Source organism: Lytechinus pictus, chromosome 3, assembly GCF_037042905.1.
Source record: "Lytechinus pictus isolate F3 Inbred chromosome 3, Lp3.0, whole genome shotgun sequence".
NCBI lineage: Eukaryota > Metazoa > Echinodermata > Echinoidea > Temnopleuroida > Toxopneustidae > Lytechinus > Lytechinus pictus.
The window spans coordinates 63,229,253-63,252,110 of record NC_087247.1 but is presented as its reverse complement, the minus strand read 5'-3'; the positions used below and the strand labels follow the sequence as shown (position 1 = coordinate 63,252,110).

Sequence of the window (22,858 nt, the reverse complement as noted above, 5' to 3'; positions counted from 1 at the left end):
ATTTCAAGTTTATTTTCTTTGTACATAAAAGTGTAAATCTTTGCCAACTGAAATTTGCCATTATCTTTACACATTTTCATTATCATAAACCTACGAAAAATACGAGGTTTAATTTCTGGACATTTTAATTTCTAACACTTTACATGAAGTCCCCAAAATTTGAAGTTTTTTTTCGAAAGGAAAATCAAAACTTATAATATAAACTGATGTATGGTTTGATTCATCCAGGAAAAGTCAAATTACGATGGAAAAAAATAAATCTATTCATCTAGACTTACTTTGATTGAAACGGAGGACAGTTTCACGTCCGATCCGGGACGCTTCTTCAGCTCTTCTGAATTGGCGGGAAATCGTCGTTGCCGATTGGCGCCGAAGCACCGTCGATGTTATTTTCTTGGAGACGTCGAGGAATTTTTCGGATTGCAGGATTGTAAATCCGAGAGAGGTTATGTCGTAATCCTCCTCCTTTGTTGAGAGATGGGTTCTCTGCGTTGACGTAGACCGCCTCACGGACCCCCCTCTCAAACCACCTAGGTTCTTTGTCTAGGATGAGCACGTCTTTATCTTTGAAGTTTGTGTTTAGACGTGTTCAGGTGGGAGTATACGGCAGAACCGTATCCCGATGCGCCTGGTCTGCGATGTTGATACAAACGATTGGAGAGGGATTGTTTGGTTTCACCAATATAATTAGCGCTGCAACCTGTCTCTTGGCACTGGATAGCATAGACAATGTTGTTTTTCCTGTCTTTGGGAACTTTATCCTTCGGGTGAACCAATTTCTGCCTAAGTGTGTTAGTCGGTTTGAAGTACACCGGGATGCGGTAAGAAGACAGGATCCTCCGGATTTTCTCTGAAAGTCCACTGACGTAGGGGACAGAGACACCGAAGCGACGCCCCTGTTCCGTCGGTCGAGGAAGGTTGTTCTCACGTTGGCGTCGCGGGTGAAGGGCTTTCTCTATGCTACCACGGGTGGAGCAAAGAGAAAACATTGCCTATGCTATCCAGTGCCAAGAGACAGGTTGCAGCGCTAATTATATTGGTGAAACCAAACAACCCCTCTCCAACACTGTTAGAAAAATTTCCGTTTTTTAACGGAAAAAGTCCGGCAGCAGAATTTCCGGACTTTTTTTTTTTTTCCGTAAATTTACAGAAAGTGGTAATTTATGGAAAAGTTCTGTAAAATATACGAGATTCCGTAAATTACAATTCTTGAAAATACGGACTTTATTTACGGAAACTTTACAGAAAATTTACATAAATTAACATGATTCCGTATAAATAATTAACGGAAAAAAAAAATTTGTCCGGAAATTTTGCTGCCGGAATTTTTTTTTTTTGTCCGTAATTTTACGGATTCCTTTTCCGTAAAATTACCGTACTTTTACAAAATTCCCATGTAAAATACGGATTTTATGTACGGAAATTTTACAGAAAATTTACGTGAATTAACATGATTCCGTATAAATAATTAACGGAAAAAAAAAATTTGTCCGGAAATTTTGCTGCCGGAATTTTTTTTTTTTGTCCGTAATTTTACGGATTCCTTTTCCGTAAAATTACCGTACTTTTACAAATTCCCATGTAAAATATGGATATTATTTACGGAAATTTTACAGAAAATTTACGTGAATTAACATGATTCCGTATAAATAATTAACGGAAAAAAAAAATTTGTCCGGAAATTTTGCTGCCGGAATTTTTTTTTTAATCCGTAATTTTACGGATTCCTTTTCCGTAAAATTACCGTACTTTTACAAAATTCCCATGTAAATTTACACATTTCCGTAAAAAAACAAGTTTACAGAATTCTTAAATTTTTTACAGATATTTTTTAATCAGTAGATACCTTACAATAGGAACGCTGATTTGCTATTTAAACATGTACTCCCAAACACATGGTAGATTGTATGAATGCATTCACTTAAGGCCTGAACAAAAATTGTGTTGCCCTTTTCTGACCTGGACAAATCGGGCCAGCTTTTTTCAATAATTTTTTTCATACTAAGCTTACTATTTCTAGAATAAAACATGGCAACAGTGATTGTGTCTCGCCCACTCATGAAAATAACCAGAAATATCGTGATTTGCGAGGGCACACAACATAATTGTATTGAAACTTCATTGTGAAATGACTGGGATGGAATAACACTTGTCATAAGAGCCTTGCACATAAACTTTAATGTTGACCTGTAAATTCAATTCAATTCAAAATGGTTTATTAAAAATCCTTTCTTTGCGGCAAAAGCCGAATTGCGAAAATTTACATTTCAAACAAAATCATCAATAACAAGGTAAAAAAACTTATAGTACTACGAACAAATTTCAATGTAGACATATGTAACAAAGTATATCATAAATAAATTTAAATTGATTCTCACTGATCAATAAAAAAATTTGAAAAATATTCAAAATACATGTAAATATGAGTGGATAGAGGAAATGAATTGGAAAGCAGAAAGGAATAGAAATAGTGGAAGAGAGAAGAGAGGCAGAGAGAGAGAGAGAGAAGAGAAGAAATTGATGGTGGAAGGGAAACAGAGAGAAAAGGGCGAAGAAGCAATTCAATTCAATTCAATTCATTTATTTTCTCTTTCAATCTTTTTACATTTACAATGATAGTTCAATATACATTATAACAAAATATAACATTTAAATCATTTTTTTATAATACAATAATACCATGAAATCTAAAGGGAAGGAGACCAACTAAAAAGCAGTGCTTGTAGGGTGAAGGCCCCCTTTTATAAGTAAATTTTATGAATAAAAAATAAGATAAAATTAAGAAATAAACAATATATATAAAATGAATAAAAAATAAACAAATAAAAATAAATAAATAATAATTAAAATAAATGATTCAGTATTCACTGTATACAGAAATCATAAAACGATTAAACATATATACAAAGAGAAATTAATAAACACATTTACATATTAAATTCTGAATTACATTACTTTGGGAAAAAACGATAATCTAATATGCTGCAATAATACATATTTTGGCAATTTTTATGACTTCAATTCAAATATTAAGTTTACGACTAGATATCAGTGAATAATTGCTCATATGAAAGAAAAATATTTTGATTAACAAAGTAAAATGAAATGAAATGAAACTTGAGTTCGCCAACATAAAGAGAACTCAACATTAGAATTAGTATGTAATCTGCATTTTATAAAAAACAATCTCTTAATGATATCACATTTTAAGAGTCCAATGAATGATGAGTTCTTTAATTCTCAGCCATTCGTAGTTTGATATTGTTATACATGTAACGATAGGGGAAGATATATAAAAAAAAAACTACTCCTTGTAATCAATTCTTTTAGAGTTAAAGGTAAATGCTAGTTTTGGTAACGATATCAAAATGAGTTCGTACAGAATCCAATGAAATGACCACCAAAGTGTCTGTTTGTATAAATAAAACATATGTGCCAAAGGATTCTGGAAGAAATTGTGTAATTGCTGAGAAATCAGCAAATAAGCACAGGATTCGGGTAGAGCGTCGGGCCCGATATTCGAAGCAATAATTATACACTGTCCCACGTGTGCTTATCTGTGTTGGGGATCTTCAGCCTGAACATTTTTCAGCGTAGATTTCAAGATTTCACAAAGTTCAGTTTATGTAACTGTACCAGATCTAGATCCTCGATGATATACTGACAATTAAGCCTTGTTTTACAGACTTTCTCATGAAATCAGTGTTTACTGCAACTACTGGAATTTCTCTTTAAGGTGCCGAATCAACGAGGGCAAGGGGCTATTTCTATATCGTGAAGTTCGACATCGCATCTCTACTGTTCCGGCCAAGCTTCTAGTCTGATATTGACAAGTCCTATTTTGAGGTAGAAGGTGATACAGTTTAGACGTGGGGATTTGCATAGACTTCGCAAACGCAAGACAAAGAGTTTGATCCATCTTTCTTCAAGAGACATCAGTTCTGACTGGAGTAAAGCATGCTCATATGAAGAATATGCTGCTCCAAAAATGATTCTAAGGGCACGTTTCTGAATACGTTCGATGACTTGTACTTGTTGTTTTGTTAGTGCTCCTGACCATACAGGTACAGCATATTCAACAACTGGTCTCACGAAACTAGTATATACAACTATAAGGTCCTGAAATTACAGACTATGATATTTCAAAGTGCGAAGAACATATAAACAACTATTTGCGCTCTTGACCATATATTCAACATGTGTAGACCATTTCAAATCCGACTGGATTGCTACGATGCAGTGACACATCATGGAGTGAGAGCACCGTCGGGTTTGGTACATTTCTACAAAAACTTTGAACACTTTGACCTTACCATGTGACCTCCGACTGCAGCATAATATGCAGGTCGCCTAAGTACATCTACCATCCAAGTTTGGTTGAAAAGTGACTTACGGTTGCGGAGTTAGGTGTGCTGCCAGGCCATCTGGCAACGATGCTTGTTATTTTCCCAGCCTGATCACAAACAACCTAGCAGAAGACAAAAGAGGAATATCAAATCTTACATTCATAACTGTCTCTATATTGTTCTGGGCACTTAATTTTCAATTTTCTTTGGGACATCCAATGGGAGCACACAACAATTGAGTTTTGCAAGTTTATCACATATTTGGAATGCAATTTTAACATGCATGCACATAAAAATTATTGGTGTGCTTTCCATGTTAGGTTGATTTATCCAACAATCACCCCACCCTTCCACTGCTTCAATTGCTCAGTACTTGCACAAAAAAAATATATATATGCTACAGAATTAACTACTCATTTTAAAAATTGCCCAATCAAATACGAATCGAATAATTACTATAAATGAAACTGAAGTGATAGGAAATCCTAGGAAAGAAAATTAATGTCACATTCTTTTTTTTTGCCAAACTTTATACAAAATAGTACATTGTTCTAGTTATAGTAATTTAAGTGGCTTTCACATTTGCTTGTATTAGCAATTGCAATCATTTGATCACAATATATGTCGCACACAATCACAAAGGTTGCAAGCAGTCTCAGCACTAATTGTGAAAAGGGCCTAAGAAAGGGTATAATTAATCTAACCTGAACATTGATCGAGTATCTATTCTTCCTGTTGAGGAAGTATATTGCCTGATCCCCACCAGGGCTCCTGATGTAGACATGTGTCCCATCAATTGCACCTATCACTCCTGGAAATCTGCAGTACTGGAAGAACTGTCGCTGAGTTGCTTCAACTTCTTCTCTTGTCGAAGGAAACTTCATGTATTGCCTTTTCCTTCTTGCTATAGCTTCTGACACATCTTTGATGATTCGACACATTGATGACTGTGATATTGCTGCCTCATCACCATGCATCTTTTGAAATGATCCTGTAAAATCAAACAAACCATATGGTTGATAGGTCATTGTTTCGAGGTAATTTTAAAACATTTCATTACACATACAGATGATACTTCTGATGATAAAAAAAATTAAGCACATATTTCATAAGAATATTCATCTTTTACAAATATCAGACAATTTTCTGCAATTCATTTTAACAAGTGGAAGGCCTCTTGCAGTGTCTCCATCATACGCGATTCGATATAGCAGCAGTACTGACTTCAAAAACAGCTATTGAATAATGTTTATTTTCTGCCCCGTGCTTTTGACTTTTTACCTTGATGTTTTTGCAGATCTATTGATAAAAGTTCAAAAAAATTGGTCAGTACCCCCAAAGTGTACCACTATATAACATGGCGCGCAACATACATGGTATTTCCCATACATAGTAGATGTCTATGTGTGATCATTCACATGATTATAATTCAAATAAAAAAACATTTCTAAATATTCATTTGGAACTTATGATAATCATGTGGAAACCAACTCGCATATCTAATGAGCTGTGACCTTTGACCTGCGGACTCCGAATTCGAACTGAGCCTGTATTTTGGTGTCCTATACCTACACACCAAATTTTTTTTATCCATTACATATTTTTTTACTTATTGCGCGGAAACCAAGTGGGGGGGGGGGGGCGGACGGACAGGGGCAATGCATGACCATCCAGGCGCCATTTTGTAAATTTCTAGTCCATTTGCATACTATTCCTAATCCCATCCTTACTCTCTTATCCTGCATGCTACACACTTCTAACAAATTGCTGTAGATTGTTTAAGAGTTGCTCTTCATATGAAAATATGACTTGCCCTTGAAAATGCCGTCTTCATGCCCTTAATTCAAATCCGAAATAGTCTACATTAAAAAAATTAATATTTATTGAAATGTAAAGTAGGAAAATCATAAAATGGCCGTAACTTCCTTGTTTTTATTCATTTTGGTCTGATTTGGGAACATGCTTCCTTATTCATCTGTTTTTACGCATCAGTGACCATTACCTTTAGAAATAGCGCCCTCTATTGCAAAGTGGAAAAATAGTAAAATGGCCATCACTTACTTGTTTTCATTTATTTCAGTTTCATATTTTCAGGGTTGACTTATGATAGTCCAAATTCAATTGTTTTTTTTTTCATTTCACACATCAATGACCATTATCTTCAAAAATAAAGAAATATTATAATGGCCATGACGATAAGTTCCTAGTTTTCATTTATTTCGGTCTCATATTTTCAGGGTATGCTTATGGCATCATCCCTCATAATCCATGTTTTTTTACGCACATCAGTGACCATTACCTTTAAGAAATAGCGCTCTCTATTAAAAAGTTGGAAAACAGTAAAATGGCCATCACTTCCTTGTTTCCATTTATCTTGGTATCACTTTTTTAGGGTTTGCTAATGGCATCATCCCTCATATGCAAAATGTTTTTTTTACGCATCAGTGACCATTGCCTATAAAAATAGCGCCCTCTTAATATTTTGAAAATGTATATCCTCAGGAGTTTTCTCTTTATCTCCTTCTGTTTCTTGCCCTCCATAAAATCACAGGCGTCAATGCATGCACATTGTTCTGATACGATTGCAGCTCTAGTTTTTTGTGTGTATGTTCATCTCGAGTTGTTATCTATGTGCCAAATTTCATAGCTTTTCATCGCAACACAGCCAAGTTTCGGGGGGGGGGGGTGGGGGTGATCTGCCAATTTAGGGTTAATGACGAATTTATAACTCTAACCTGACATAACAGTTCTAACAGCAGAAACAGCAGAGCTTCACTCCTGCTGTGGTAGTTTTGGAATTTTTAAGCATGCAATTCATAGGTACTTGACTGTTTGCTTAAATGATACTCTTACTTATGTGATCCCTCTCTGATTTCTAGATATTGTCATCATCATCAACTTTGTCTGGAGTCCTAAAATTAATAGAAACAACCTCAGTCAAATAGATTTAACAGTGCCCAGAAACATTCAATAATCATTTAATTCAATTACTCACCCACTGCATGAAAACGGAGAGCCGTCAACACCTGCAAATAAACGGGAAGTGGATCATTCCTCTGTGTGTCCCTCTTCAATTCGGCTTCCAGCATGTTGATGATGTAAATGACGGTTTCTTTTGACAGTCGATACCGATCTTGAAATGGCCCATCCTCGTACGATTCCGATGGATTTCTAGCATCCCGTAGCCCACGACGTGGTCTTGGCAAAGGTAGCTGTACATGTATGCAGAAGAGTTGAATATTATTTTTAATTCTTTTATTTTGTGATCTTTATAAACGTTCCAAACAGTGAACATGTGCATGTAGATTTGATTACACATCTACCAACATAATAACTGCAATCTTAATTGTCTTCCCAAGATTAACAAAAATTACATTCAAAATGTTATTTCAAGTTTTCATTTTTGTTATCTCATCAAATCATTTCAATAATACTTTTAAACAAATTAAAACAATGTAAACCAAATTTATCAATCATACCTCTCTTAGCAATTCAAGGTTGTGAAGGTGATGGAGATAATCCATGGGTATAGGTAGATGTCAACCGACGACGTAATTCTGTGAAACAATTGTCAAATAACAACACAAACATTATTTTTTAATAAATACCGGTAGGCAAATAATTGGAAACATATACATATAAAAATAATTCATTGGTTTATCACTTTATACAGATCTCATAGTGAATGATAAATAAAACAAAAACATTGTAATCATTTGTGCGAGATGCCTTTAAAAATTAAAGTTTTTTTTTGGGGGGGCGCTATATTTTCTCTATTTGCAAGTGATATGAAAAAGATTTTAGAACGAAATTTAAGTAATCAACTCTTTAATATTTCAGCCTCTAAAAATTGGCCTGTGCCGAAAGCAAAAGAAAGGTATATTTTTAAATGCAATTTAGGCAAATTGAAAAAAAAAAGCATTTCTTTCTCCTCTTTAAATGCACCAAATAGTACAAAATTATATGGGGTCTTCGGAAATTTTATTTGATCTATGAGAAGCAAGTTCCCATAGAAGAATAATTACAGCTGAGAACAAATTTTGCTTTCTACTATATGGTCAACATATAGTCAATAGACCAGCATGTTTCCACTTATATTGCACTTTCATTTGACCGGCATGTTTCCATTTTCATTACAGTGGACATTGTATAATAATTTAATGAAACACAAGTGAAGACTCTCTTTAATTGATATGTAATGGGAGAAATAGACTGAGGACAAAATAAAAGACCTGTTCTAAAACAAACAATTTAATCAAATAATTGGAATGTAGCAATCATCATTATAAAAATTTAAGCTTGAAAAGAGAATCATTTAATTATAGATAAACCCACAGAGCTGTAAGAAACTTCAACCCGGGCTTCAACCCTTCACAATCACATGCACACTGTCACTAAACCCATGCCCACACGTCCAGAGGACACATGTACAGCACGCTTCGCATTACCTAAAGCGATGTTCGTGCAGGCTCCACTCCACTTCACTACCGCTACACTGTACGCTCCAACAAGGTCGTCTACATCGCTTGAGCTGAGGTAGCTTCGCATCACACATACACACATGGAACACACTGTCTTAACTGAATTATCAGTGAATGGCTGAGAATGGAAACCTGTCGGTCGCTAGCCAGCACTAAGTCATTACTAGATCTACCTCGAGCGAAGTTCGTGCAGGCTCCACTCCACTTCACTACCGCTAGTGACAAAGGTGGGATGGAAATGTTATTTATTGTAAAAAATATAGAAAAAAATAAAATGAGGAAAAAAAACATTTTCCTATACTCGTAGAATATTTTTGGTATTTTCTGAACCATCCAATAATAATATAAATATTTATGCTGTTTGACCTGCGACCGATCGCATGCGATGTTTTTAAATCGGCCATGAATAGTGACGTGTGAGGAAATAGATACTGGCTCAAAATCAACAATTTAGAGGATAACCAGAGGATGGACACGGAGTGAAATACGGGTGAAGAGTAAGAAATTAAGCCATTTTTCTTTCTCTTTATATTTTTTGTTATGATTTTTACAATAAATAACATTTCCATCGGCCACCCCACCTTTGTCACTCGGAATATCCGATCGAGATCACCGTCCCGAAGTTTGGGTAGGTGGAGTGTAGTGTAGCGGTAGTGAAGTGAAGTGGAGCCTGCACGAACTTCGCTCGAGGTATACTAGATCTAACTAACTGTAGTTGACATTGGGTGATTTCAAGTTCGGTGTTGGTGTTGAGAGCGTAAAAAGGCCGCTGAACCGAGCTCCAACACCGAGCTGGGACTGGGTTCAGAGGAATGATACCAATTGCGTTATCGATAGCACATGACATCACGCCTCTGCGCTGCGCTGCTAAATCATCTCAACTTCACGCGAGAAGTCTCGACGACGAAAATGAAATCGGAAAGAAATGCATTAAATTCTCATCGTACAGAATACATGTATACCCAGTGGTTGTGTGTCCGGACGGGTTGGGTGTCCGGACACATGACTTTTACTCTCAATTTTGAAAAGTTTACAAGCAATGTCTTTAATTCTTTTTAGCACAGAATATAAGAAAATATTATAAAGAACAAATATTGATGGTGAAAAAAAACTATTCAACCTATATTTTTGGTTTATTCCTGAGATAAAAACAAGGCTTCATTTCTATTACGTGTCCGGACACCCAACCCCCCCATTCTACCAATGTTTTAATTAATTCAAGAATTCGAAAGAGTGAACATTATTCTTTATCAAAATATATAGCCAGGCCCCTACAGCTCAAATGATTTGTTCTACTACTAGTACTAGCTCATCTTAACTGTAAAAGCTAATTTTACGGGGATGTTTCATCGTGTTTGCCGCCTGTTCACGAGCTTGAGATTGCCAACACCAACACCGAACTTGAAACCATGATTTTCCCAATCCCTGGGGGTTGGTGTTGGTGAATGGGGAAATTGCACGTAGATCGTCAACACCAGCCGCAGTGCTGGGTTCAGCAGACGACATTCAACACGAACTGCCGGAAATACGTCGTATTTTCCGAGGTCAATCCCAACACCAGCCTGATTTCAAGTACGGTGTTGTCACAACACCAACACCAGATTTCAACACCGTACTTGAAATCACCCATTGACATTGTCATTGATTTGATTTAGATCTAATCTAATCCACCCCTTTAAATAAGTTTAATTGCACAAATTTAATATTTTGAGGTTTATATTTTCATCTTGACATTTACAAATGAAGATACAAATGAATATATAAATGGCATCATAATATAAATATCCTTGTGAAGCTCATAAAACAAGCTTGGCCCACGGCTTCGCACCTTCGATTCAATTCGTTCAACCACAGTGTCAAAATATCCAACACTCAAATGCACCAATGGGACTGTAGCAGCGCGTACGCGACGATACATTGCATCGTCTGGACTTGTCAATGCCAAAACCTTGTTCGTAATCATGAAAACCAACACTATTAATTTCATATAACTGTATAAAACGTATCAATATATTCCAGAGAAGCACAGCAGAAATTTCTTTTACGAATTCAAAGCAAAATACTTACGAATTTCTGATCAAGAAGATCACTTGACACATCCAAGACATCAAGGAAAATTCTCTTTGCTTCGCGGGCTTTTCACAAACTTCTCAAGTGCGCATGCTCGAAAAAGAAAACTTATCATTAACTTGATTTTTCTGTAAATTTTACAAAGTTTCCGTAGAAATTGCGCACTTTGCACATATTACGAATTAATCTGTTAAATCGTGTCTGTAAACTTACATCTACTTTACAGTAAATTTACAAAGATGTATCGTAAACGTCTCCTTACGTCAGTAAATTTACCATTATAACCTGATTTTTCTGTAAATTTTACAAATTTTCCGAAGAAATTGCACTTTACACATATTACAAATTAATCTGTTAAATCTTGTCCATAAACTTACATCTACTTTACAGTAAATTTACAAGATGTATCGTAAACGTCTCCTTTCAATAATGATCTTCACTACAATTACGGACAACGTCAGTAAATTTATCATTAACCTGATTTTTCTGTAAATTCTACAAAGTTTCCGTAGAAATTGCACTTTATCTGTTAAATCTTGTCCGTAAATTTACAGCTACTTTCTAGTAAATTTACAAAGATTTGTACAGTAAACCACTAAATATCTCCTTTCAAGTTTACGGATAAGATAAACAGATTTATTTGTAATATGTGTAAAGTGGAATTTCTACGGAAATTTGTAAAATTTACAGAAAAATCAGGTTTATGATAAATTTTCTGACGTTGTCCGTAAACTTACATCTACTTTACAGTAAATTTACAAGATGTACTGTAAACGTTTCCTTTCAATAATGATCTTCTGTACAATTATACGGATCAAAACGTTTGTAAAATTGATCATTTACCTGATTTTTATGTAATTTTTACAAATTTTCCGTAGAAATTGCACTTTACACGTATTACAAATTAATCTGTTCAATCTTGTCCGTAAACTTACAGCTACTTTCTAGTAAATTTACAAAGATTTGTACCGTAAACCACTAAACGTCTCCTTTCAAGAATGATCTTCACTACAATTACGGACAACGTCAGAAAATGTATCATTAACCTGATTTTTCAGTAAATTTTACAAATTTTTCCGTAGAAATTGCACTTTACACGTAATACAAATTAATCTGTTAAATCTTATCCGTAAACTTACATCTACTTTACAGTAAATTTACAAGATGTATCGTAAATATAATGATCTTCTGTACAATTACAGAAAACGTCTGTAAATTTGATCATTTACCTGATTATTATGTAATTTTTACGGATTTTCTGTAGAAATCCGTAAATTTACAATTTTATTCCGTATTTTATCGTTTACGGACGATTTCTGTTAAATTTTGTCCGTAAAATTACGGCAATTTTTAACAGTGAAGCGTTTGTATCAACATCGCAGACCAGGCGCATCGGGATACAATTCTGCCGTATACTCCCACCTGAACACGTCTAAACACAACTTCAAAGATAAAGACGTGCTCATCCTAGACAAAGAACCTAGGTGGTTTGAGAGGGGGGTCCGTGAGGCGGTCTACGTCAACGCAGAGAACCCATCTCTCAACAAAGGAGGAGGATTACGACATAACCTCTCTCGGATTTACAGTCCTGTAATCCGAACAATTCCTCGACGTCTCCAAGACAATAACATCGACGGTGCTTCGGCGCCAATCGGCAACGACGATTTCCCGCCAATTCAGAAGAGCTGAAGAAGCGTCCCGGATCGGACGTGAAACTGTCCTCTGTTTCAATCAAAGTTGTTTTTCCATCGTAAAACTTATAATATCAAATTTTAAATATTTTTATAACACAATTCTTTTTCTTCCCAGTAAAGATACCTGATTCACACATAGTGCATTTAAAGAAAGACGATTTATGTATAATGATAGCCAGTTATTTCATACATATCCCCTTAAACTTGTTAAACAAATTTTCACAAACTCTACTCTAATTGTGCACCATAGCATTAATTAAAAAAAACAAAAAACCTTGGGTTATTGGATTAGGTTGTTTCTCTTCCCTTACGTATGAAAGCAATTGTAATGAAAAACTAATTTGATATAAATGTAATTACGTTTGTGATCTTATTTCTTGGTGATGCACAGGTGGATTTACACAGTGGAATGACGGTAGCCCTGTTGATTATGTTCAATGGGATAACGGAGAGCCTACTAATGATTGGAGAGGAACACAGGAGAATTGTGTGGAAATTTATACCAATGAATATGGAACATGGAAGGATGAAGTCTGCAACACTGGATCATCCTTCATTTGCAAATTCCCTAAATGTATGTTTTCTTATCAAGGGTTTTAAAAGTGCGATAAAATTTATAATTATTATTTGAAAAATTTTCACATCATTCATTCGTTTTTCTCGCTTAGCTTATGGAATACTAATGCAAAGTTGATAAGATTCATTTTTGTCAAAATTATTAGGTATTATCATGGTTGAATTGAATTAAGTGGTTGATTGCGTACCTATGTCATTCATGCATACACTGATATGTCATTCATGCATACACATATATTGGTATGTGCACATCGAAAATCGAAAATCACTGAATATATTAGAAATACCTTACAAATTAGTAAATAACGATGTTGTGTGCACTTGTTTGTGGTCCAAATTATTGATACATTATAAATTATACTGAATATCAATTCTTTTTGTGCAATATTTACACTTTTCCTCATGTTATCATTGATCTTTTACAGATGACAACAGCACAAGTCAAGAGCCTGTGGGCCAAGGTAATTATCCCGACAACTTCAATTAGTTTTATAAAGTAAATACTATAAATCCATGCCATTTAAAGAATATTACATTCATTGCCACCTCCTGAATTGAAAAGGTAAACAAAAATCATTTGAAAATAAAAAAAATCAAGGTAAATAAAATATTGTTGTCAAATTATGGACAATAGTCCTCCTAAAAAGTTGTTTTTATTGTCCAATTACTCAGGTCAATCAATCTCACATGACAAGGCTGTCACCCTCTCCAGTTAAAAACAAGTTTCCTAATGATGGACAGCAGCATGAATGATAAGATTCCGGTTACGCTTTCATGACTAAAGATACCTAAATGATAATAGCTGGTGTAATATGATCATATAGCAGGGTGTTTGACATCTAAGTTTTAACTTGATATTCTGAAATTCATGAATAAGTCTTACAGACTGTGATGATTAAATACACTTATCGATTGGTATATGTCTCCAAGGTCTTTCTGGTGGAGCGATAGCTGGTATCGTCATCTCTTGTGTGCTAGTTGTCACTGTCATCCTCCTCGTTGTCGGCTACATGATGGGCATGCGCAGTGTCCCAAAACTTGGGACCTCATCAACATCGGCAACGTCGTCAGGGAAAAAAGACACGATCCCGACACCAGCGTCTGGTTTTGATAATGTAGTGTATTCTCCTGATTCGAATCAGAAGACAATCCAATTGGATTAACACGGAAGTATCGCCTAATCACTTCTGTATTCATGTAGTTAACATAATATCCTTTTGGAAATGCTGATGATTGTAATCTAAGTATTTTGTGTAATGTGCTGCTTAGTGGTGTGCACTGTTAGAAAAAAAGATTTTACAGAAAAAATACAGTATCATTCTGTTAATTGTTATCACAGGAAAGTTTCCCAATTTAACATAACTAGTCTATTTAAAAAGAAAGTTTTATTACATGAAATTTGTAAGGTTTCATACTCCATTTACTAATTTTCTGTATTTGTTTTTAAACACTGTATGATTACAGGTATTCTTGAGACTCTGCTGCAGTAACTTTTCTATTTTAAAGGGGAAATTTTCTAACAGCGGTAGGCTTGACATGACTCCTACTTAATTGAGGGATGGGGGGGGGGGTAATAGAATAATGGAACTTCCTTACTCATAGCATCTATTTTACATGAAATATTCTTTTTCATTGTCAATACAGTTATTATTGCACTTAACATTTTTCTCCACCTACAAGCAAGCAGTTTCCGTACATGAGTGTAACAAGAAATGGTTGCGTTACTACCTTGTAATTGTGGCTGTTTCCAATTGCACAATTCATCATGTTTAATTATCAAAACTAATTGATGACTCATTAATTAATACATAATAAAATCCATCTGAGACTGATTCTTTTGGGATTTGAATTATATTTTAATTGCATTTACTAAATACCTATAGAATTAAAGTGTATATATAGAGAGATTTAAATGAAATCATGACAGAACATCCTTAACTGAAATATCATTAACCACTTTTCATTTGGTATATACTGTGCTTATAACGGACTGTACCATTTTTTTAAAAGTCATTATACCTTTAATACACGCTTATGTTGCCCAACTATTAAGTAGTAGCGAGCAAGCTATATGTAGGCCTATGTATCATCAATCTGTTTGGATCTTTCGTTTGTAAATGTAAATCAGAAACATTCTTGAACCATACATGCAAAAATTAAGTGCACATGTAATTTTACATTGTATATTATCATCAAAATGACGTCAGCCGTAAACGCGTTGAATTGCGGCTTCTTATCTCAAGTATTCCATCATGCTTACATTTTATTTTTGTCATATATATTAACTAGCAAAACAGATTTTTAAATACGATATGTGAATAAAGAATCATACATATATGATTGGCCTTAATTCTGCTTTGTATGTGTTGTTTATCATTGATTGATATACCAACTATGAAGGTCACAATACGATAAATGAAATATAGAGAATAATCAATTACTCATAACACTGGGAATATTAAAATACGATGTGAAAAAAGAAAGTAATACAATTTAAAATTTAGCTTGAAAGCAGTTACATGCACGGCATGGGTGACGATAGACTAAATGATGTCATGAGAAAGCATGGCGCATCCTCCTGTTTTGATGTTTACCATTGACATTTTTGTCTAGAAATAAATAAATTCAATGAGTAATCAACGTCTGAAGTAAATATGTTTTTTATTATATGTTCCATACGTTTCTTAGAGACGAAATATAATCTACATTTAGACACTAAAATTTCGGCTAAAGAACAACCTCCTTTAATTGAATATGATCTACACACAATGCTTTAATTCACAATTCAAACATTATTAAATTAAATTCAAATCTTTACATCTTCCTCGTACATGTACAGCTTGAGTAGGGTGTAAGACAAATAAATACTAAGTAAAAACTATATAAATTACTCTTATATTGGAGGGGAAAATATTTTTTTTACACTTAATTTCATTATTGGTTACAATGAAGATTCAAAACGAACTCATAAGTCCTCGATCGATACAAATATCAACTTGTCAATTACATTTTCAATTACTGTCATGATTTAGTGATCTCTCATCTAAAGCAATCAAATATTATTTATACAAACTCAATGCGATATTCATGTTATACTATTTCTTGATAATGACAAGATGTCGATTTTTTTTTGGACAAACTTTGTTGAAATACAAACGCGAATAACAGTAGACTTATAAATAAATGGGCTTTATCTCACATATCCATTTTAGCGTTGCACAATGCGATGGATCCATACTTACTTCCCCCTCAGGGTATTCACTATTATAATATCCGATTGGACTTGCTTCAATATTATGGGTTACAAAACTATATATACAGCAGTTCAATGGTTTTAAATGAACAAATCTATCAATGATTGTAATGTATATGTACTTGACTTTATGAACGAAGAGGTTCATTGGTTTATGGAAGGAAGAGTATTGTTCGTTTATCCTAAATAAAAATTCCCATTATCATGACTAATACTAATGTGGGATAACGTTGTACTTGATTTAGAATGGTGTCGTTCCTTTTATTTTGTTTTGTCATAAGTAACGAAATAATACAAACATTTTATCATTGCTGTATATACACCAGAGGACCTATGTCATGAACCAATTATAGAGCATGCTACAGGGACAAAACACATCCACATTACTAGCAGAAAATTATTCGCTATGATAAAGGACGTCTGGAAGGCCTACAATGATATGAATCGTAAATATCTTTCTAAAAGACGGTTTTCTATTTGATTCAAAAATTGATTTCATAATCTGGAAGTGTGAATGATCGTGATGGGCACAGAGGGAATAAAAATAAATGCCCTCTTAGCAACGATCCCTTGCATTTACAATCAGAACGCCTACATTTATTCATGATATAGACAGAAAAGTTAATATACATTTTAATTTCTTGTTCAAACAGTAATTACGATAGTTATTGAACACACATGACACTTGATTCTAGTACTATATGAATTTATATCGGCAAGGAATTATTCTTGGTCGCACAACTCGGTATTCTGCTCCTCCTCGTTTCTTTCGGTGGAGCCGTTTGAGGAGCCTTTGGTGGAGCGATAGTGGCAAATATTCACCACTCCATTGTAGGTGCTTTCTTTAGTCTGGCTGAGAGCACCAAACCTACCCTTGCTGGCGACCCCAACATCAGCAGGTTTCTCTGTGCCCATGATGATTGGTTGTGCTTGCCCATTGGCCGTGAAATCCAGTTTGGTGATGTTGGTACTTGGTGTGGTATTGAGTTGAGTAATGCCATCGTCAGATGCGACCTCGTGCTTCGGTGTCGGCGGGAAGCTCGCGTTATCATCGTCTGCCTTGGGACTGTCCATAGGTGTGGCTGTTTCGTTGTCATCATCATCATCATCGCCACCTAGCTGCTCAAGCACGTCAGCGTTGGAGTGCCCATTCTCGATATGACCATTGCTCCCAAACACTTCATCCTCTCCAACAAACTCCTGGTCATCAAGGTCTTCGCATGGCGAGGGTAGACCGCTGGAAGTATCCTCGAAGCTGTAGAATGCATTGAAAGGATAGCCGTAGCCCTCAGCTTCTTCTGACATCGCACGACGACCCATCTTTTTACGGTAGTTCATCAGCTTTTTAAGACATGTCTTTCTTTCTCGTCCTGTATACGTTGATTAAAAAGAATCAACAAAATAATGAATTACCTATTATGATAACTTAAAAAAATGTTTCCCAAGATCTGTATTTTGCCAGTGCATACTTATTTAAGCATTTTTGATGTAATTATGATTTAGAAGTGATTGAATGGTGGAGGATTAAATCAACTTTACACGGTGTCTTCAAACAATGTTGAAAGCCAAATATATTTCGAAGGACGTTTAGGGTACAATGTGGTAGATGAGGGCTCTTAAAGACAAAGAGACTCTGAATTAGAAATGAACATTTGGATTACTATTCAAATGTTTGTGATTATAGTAGTATATGTAATGTACCTTGGTGCCGTAAGTATTAAAATAAAAAGAAAGGTGTCATAATAATAAACACAACAGCAATAACAGTATCAAAGTAAACGCAATTTAATTAAGAATTAATTGTTAGCATAAAAGCTATACTCCCTTAAATATCCAACATTTGTTTTTATGTATAAATCATAAGTGAAATCTATACAAATACTTTAACTTAAAACATACCATAATAAGACTAATGTCCAAAAATGGCAAGTCATATGTAAGCAAATGGCAATTTGGGAGAGGAATACATTCATGATTAGGATATTTTTTTCATTATTACTATAGGCTAATACAGCACGCTAAAGTATGACTATAATCAGATGGAAATACGCAGAGATAAAGCGAGGGGAAACTAAAGGGTAGAAAGTAAGAGTATTAGCTATTCTTTACCACGGTACATTAATTTTGAGATGGTAAAACTTGACTGAACATAAATTATAAGCTAGAATATAAAAAAAAATTGAACGGTTCTATGGCAAACTAAATAAGGAAAATGCCATGCGGGCGGGATCTCACGTGTACAGCAACTATCATGCAAGCACAGCTCCAAGCTTGCCTGGTTTGTAGATGAGTGGCACATTCTCCCTTTCTTCCCCATTCATTTCTTCTATTTTCTTTGCAAGGCTTTCATTCTCATCTTCTCTCTTATCTTCGTTGTTGTTTTCACCATAGTTTTCTTTCCGGTTCTTAAGGACGTGGATGGCACTTGGTGCACCGGTAAGATTGAGGGCACCAGGCCATGATGCCATCCTTGTGGGGACGTTGGCCACGATGTCTGTCGAGACGAAAATTTCACGTGCAAGTGACTGGATGAGACGCCAATCCTCCAAAATGTCATCTTCAGTGGTCTCTGTTGACGTCACAGTGAATCGGATGACGTAAAGACCCTTAATGGAGGCAGGTACAACATAGATCTTGCCGGAGTAATTGAGGCGTCTCAAAAGCTCTTGAGTGAGTTCATTTGGTCCCTGTTTAAGAGTCATAAGGATCAAATAATTTAATGAACACTTATAATTTTTTCACTAGCAGGTTTGTATTGTGGTCTAAGTATGAAAGAAGAATTCATTCTTGGGATAATTAATTATTCAATTTGAACTAAACGTTGGGTGTATATTGTTATGCATATTACATCAACTTCCATGCAGTCCTTCAAACTTGTAAATTTCTGGACTCATGTTGCAGCAATATTATTTAGTGCCAGTTGTTTATAACTGGCCTGTATTTTTTTCTTATTATTACATGGCACTGGGAAGTGGGGTGCTGAAGAGTCCCAAATATTTACCCTGGTGGTGCTGCCTGTGTTGTTCTCCATGGTCAGCATTCCCCTGAAATCTGGCAGGTATGATTTATAGCCAAAATGTAACCAAAATGATCTTCATTTTGTAGTAAAAACACTTTATTTTTATATTTCATTTTCATGTTTTTGCTTGTCAAATTTAAACCAAGCCCCCCCCCCCCCCATTAAAAAATCATTCCCAGGGCCCTGTATTAGCATATAAACAAAGTTACCTTCAGTCTAAAGACAATCAAACCAAGTTTTCTCTCGGCTGGAATTTCGAATGCAGCATCGTTTGAAACTAGTTCCTCAAAGTAGCGACCTAGTCGAACACCCTGTATAATTATGACAAAATATAGTCGTAGAAATATTAACACTGCAGACATGGATTCCTTCCAAACATGAGTGTTCCCATGATATTCTCTTTACGAATTGAATGTTCATTATAACTATATGTATCTTTTAAAAATGCGGATTGTAATGTAATTTTTATGTAGTTACCTTCTTGATTAGAACCAATCAGGCTCACATCAATTATTGTTTAACACGGTAATCATTGTGTTCATGGTAAATAAAATGGTTTGAATGTCCAGTTTTCAGGTTGGAATATCACAAATTTTTGGCTCGCGTTTTGCGCTCGCATCTATTATTTTTTAGTAAAGTACTCATTCTGTTCTTGGTTACAAAAATACTTAGGATGTCCAGTTTTCACATTAGAATATCACAAAGTTTTGGCTCGCATTTTGCGCTCGTATCAATTATTGTTCAGTAAGGTATCCTGTTGTTGGTTACAAAAAATAAATAGAATGTTCAGTTTTCAGGTTGGAATATCAAAAACTTTCATCTCGCGCTTCGCGCTGGCATTATGCGATTAGTGCGTTATGTATCCTATTCATGAGTCACTAACTGCACTCCTTAAAAGGTTCCTTTTCTGGTCAGTATATTAAAAAATTCAGTTCACACTTCGCACTCGCATGAATGTTAGATACACATCTCCTTCATGATAACAAAAACTGCTCGGAATGTTTAATTTTCATGTCGTATTGCATGAAATGTCAAAAGTATGAGCTCACGATTCGCGCTCGCAACATCTCGCAACTCGCAAGGATACCTTTTTAACAGTAAACAGCGCCATAATTGACCAAAATCGAGTTTCACAACTTTAGATTTGCAATAAAGCCTGAATATTATCTTACAATCAGAAATTACTTCAAAAAGGCCCCGCTCAACTTAATCACTAAAAACAAACAACTACTTCTGATGATAATCTCATGGTGAGAATATCAATCAGTTTGCACCAGAATGCTAATTTTGACATTAAGTGCCCTTTTGGGCTTTGCCCCCCAACGAAAATACGTTCCGCCGCCTCTAATTGGGGTGAAGATAATCTAAGTAGTTTACAGGTATTAAGGTCGAAGGTCCTATATTAAAGACCACAGGGGTCATTTTATAAAATATTGGAAGAGTTATTTTCACGGTATTACACCGTTTGAGGAAACGACTTTAAAACTAGTTTTGTCCATAAAGTATTTGCATATTGCTGGAAAGACAGTGATATGAATAGATTTTGAGATCACAAGGTCATATGCCATCACATACCTGTACATATCTCATTCTAAAGAACTGTTTAATGACCCGAATTCAAACTTGGTTCATGTATACATACGGGAATGTCAATGATCTGATTATAGGGAACACGAAGTCAAGGCTTACAGGTGACACGGGGAATCATTTGAAAATTTTTAAAGTAGGCTGTATACGCTTGTATATTTCTGATCTGTCAATGGCAGAGGCATGCATTTCGAATGCAAGCAGTCGAGAATCCATTTAGTTTGAGCTGATCAAACTGCCATTACCTTACTCAATAACCTTACTTTTATTTTTAATGAATTTATAAGAAAAAGTCGATGTATATGATTTACTTACCCTACGGACATGCTCCTGAAGTTTCTTTACACCAAACGAGCGTAGAACAAACCAGAGCTTCAGGGAGCGGAAGCGTCGACTCAGTGGGATTTGCCAATGCTGCACATTGCGAATATGGACAAAGATACAGTTATCTAAACTTAAAGTTTATTTCCTACCTACAAATCGATAACGTTTTATTGTCTTTCATATTAAAAAAAAGTCATGACGCGTCATTTTTTCGGGTATTATTTCCTCAAAAGGCAAGCAATAGAATGCAAAGATTAAAAGACAACACTCTCATTGCTGATACTGATATGTAAGTTAAGAATCAATTGAAAGAATGCTTATAATCGTCCATGTGGAAATTAAAAGTATTTCGTATAAAGTTAATTGCATAACTACTGTATCACTTAATAAACATTGTAACATATAAGAAATAGTGCAAATTTATAATTATAGAACGTCAAACTACAAGCCTACACTACACATTAATTACCATAAAATCGACGGCCGATCCCTGCTTATCATGGCGGAGGTATAGTGGCTTTACGCAGAATGCCTTCTCCAGTGTTTTACTGTCTCGTATCCTGCAGTAAAAAAAAAAAATAATGTACACATTACGATACGTTACGCTTGCAACTTGTGGAAAGAGCGAATGACAATCATGGTACATGATAATTATACAGGAATGCGTGCATGAACAATGAAGAGGATTAAGAATGAAAGGGAGATATGGTGTCAGAAACTCACCACATAGCAGTGCAGTCAAAATGAACCATCAGCCATTTACTCGGGTTGAAAGCAAATGACTGAACCTTTTCTACCCCGTGGAGATGGCCCCGGAATTCCGGACACAAGAATGCTGTACCGGCGTAGGCCGCGTCTACATGCAACCATAAGTTGTCCCTTTCACCTGGTAAGGTTTCATGTGGGGAAAAGGAGATGGTGATGTGAGAAAGTGAAATTTTCACATATATGGTTTACATCTTTGAACATAAATTATATTGGTATTGTACATCTATTTTTTTATTTTTATGCTATAAATGTTATAAAAAATAGAAACAGAAGTAGTTTATAATAATAATAATCGTATACTCACATATTTCACCCAATTCAGCAAGATTGTCGAATGCACAAGCCCCAGTAGTTCCTAAGGTGGCGCATACCTATGAAGGAAACAATTCATGTACAGTTATATGGAAACATGTGAATTTTCCCCCCTCTTTTCTTAATAAAATTTATTTTTAATCTTCGTCTTCTTCCTTTTCTCCTCCTTTTTCTTCTTCTACTACTTATTCTTCTTTTTTTCTGTTTCTATTCTCTTTCTTCTGCTTCCCAAATCTGCCCCTTTCAATCCTCGAATATTCTTACAGGTGAAAGAGGGGAGCCAGAAAGAATATTAGGACTGAGTGTTCAAAGTATAATCACTTTAATTGTACTTTTGTTCATAGGACTCCATGTAATAGCATAAACTTGGGATTCAATTAACAATTCATTAAAAAACTTTGACGGGGAATTTAAAAATTCCCCGTCAG

General features: G+C 35.2%; 4 protein-coding genes across 6 annotated transcripts in view; 2 read left to right on the top strand and 2 right to left on the bottom strand.

The window, feature by feature from the left end:
- LOC129256831 (macrophage mannose receptor 1-like) overlaps positions 1-2,282 on the top strand; it is a 103,467-nt gene extending 101,185 nt beyond the window's left edge. The window contains exon 51 of the mRNA XM_064097548.1: positions 229-2,282. Coding sequence (XP_063953618.1) covers positions 229-272 — 44 coding nt within the window. The 3' untranslated portion in view covers positions 273-2,282. The remainder of the gene's footprint in view (positions 1-228) is intronic.
- A 697-nt stretch (positions 2,283-2,979) lies between these two features.
- On the bottom strand, positions 2,980-10,993 carry LOC135153657 (putative nuclease HARBI1). 3 transcript variants are annotated; one of them, XM_064097547.1, is made up of 6 exons: positions 10,895-10,993; positions 7,826-7,903; positions 7,342-7,558; positions 5,051-5,337; positions 4,314-4,468; positions 2,980-3,836 (listed from the first exon to the last, which is right to left on the bottom strand). In XM_064097547.1, exons 2-5 carry the CDS (start codon positions 7,868-7,870, stop codon positions 4,361-4,363), a joined length of 657 nt encoding a protein of 218 aa, XP_063953617.1. In that variant the 5' UTR covers positions 7,871-7,903; positions 10,895-10,993; the 3' UTR covers positions 2,980-3,836; positions 4,314-4,360. The 3 variants fall into 3 exon arrangements, with proteins under 3 accessions (XP_063953617.1, XP_063953615.1, XP_063953616.1); XM_064097545.1 differs by having other exon boundaries at positions 2,980-4,468; positions 10,895-10,992; XM_064097546.1 differs by lacking the exon at positions 10,895-10,993 and adding an exon at positions 8,795-8,948 and having other exon boundaries at positions 2,980-4,468.
- Positions 10,994-12,077: 1,084 nt separating this feature from the next.
- On the top strand, positions 12,078-15,807 carry LOC135153453 (C-type mannose receptor 2-like). Its single transcript, XM_064096046.1, has 5 exons — positions 12,078-12,137; positions 12,519-12,633; positions 12,983-13,165; positions 13,593-13,628; positions 14,098-15,807. The coding sequence occupies exons 1-5, from the start codon at positions 12,078-12,080 to the stop codon at positions 14,328-14,330; spliced, it is 627 nt and encodes a 208-aa protein (XP_063952116.1). The 3' UTR covers positions 14,331-15,807.
- Positions 15,007-22,858, bottom strand: part of LOC129255421 (histidine decarboxylase-like) — a 35,247-nt gene continuing 27,395 nt past the window's right edge. Inside the window, exons 7-13 of the mRNA XM_064096045.1 lie at positions 22,423-22,489; positions 22,074-22,236; positions 21,820-21,910; positions 21,342-21,440; positions 19,649-19,750; positions 18,696-19,107; positions 15,007-17,790 (exon numbers count right to left, since the gene is read on the bottom strand). Coding sequence (XP_063952115.1) covers positions 17,144-17,790; positions 18,696-19,107; positions 19,649-19,750; positions 21,342-21,440; positions 21,820-21,910; positions 22,074-22,236; positions 22,423-22,489 — 1,581 coding nt within the window. The 3' untranslated portion in view covers positions 15,007-17,143. The remainder of the gene's footprint in view (positions 17,791-18,695; positions 19,108-19,648; positions 19,751-21,341; positions 21,441-21,819; positions 21,911-22,073; positions 22,237-22,422; positions 22,490-22,858) is intronic.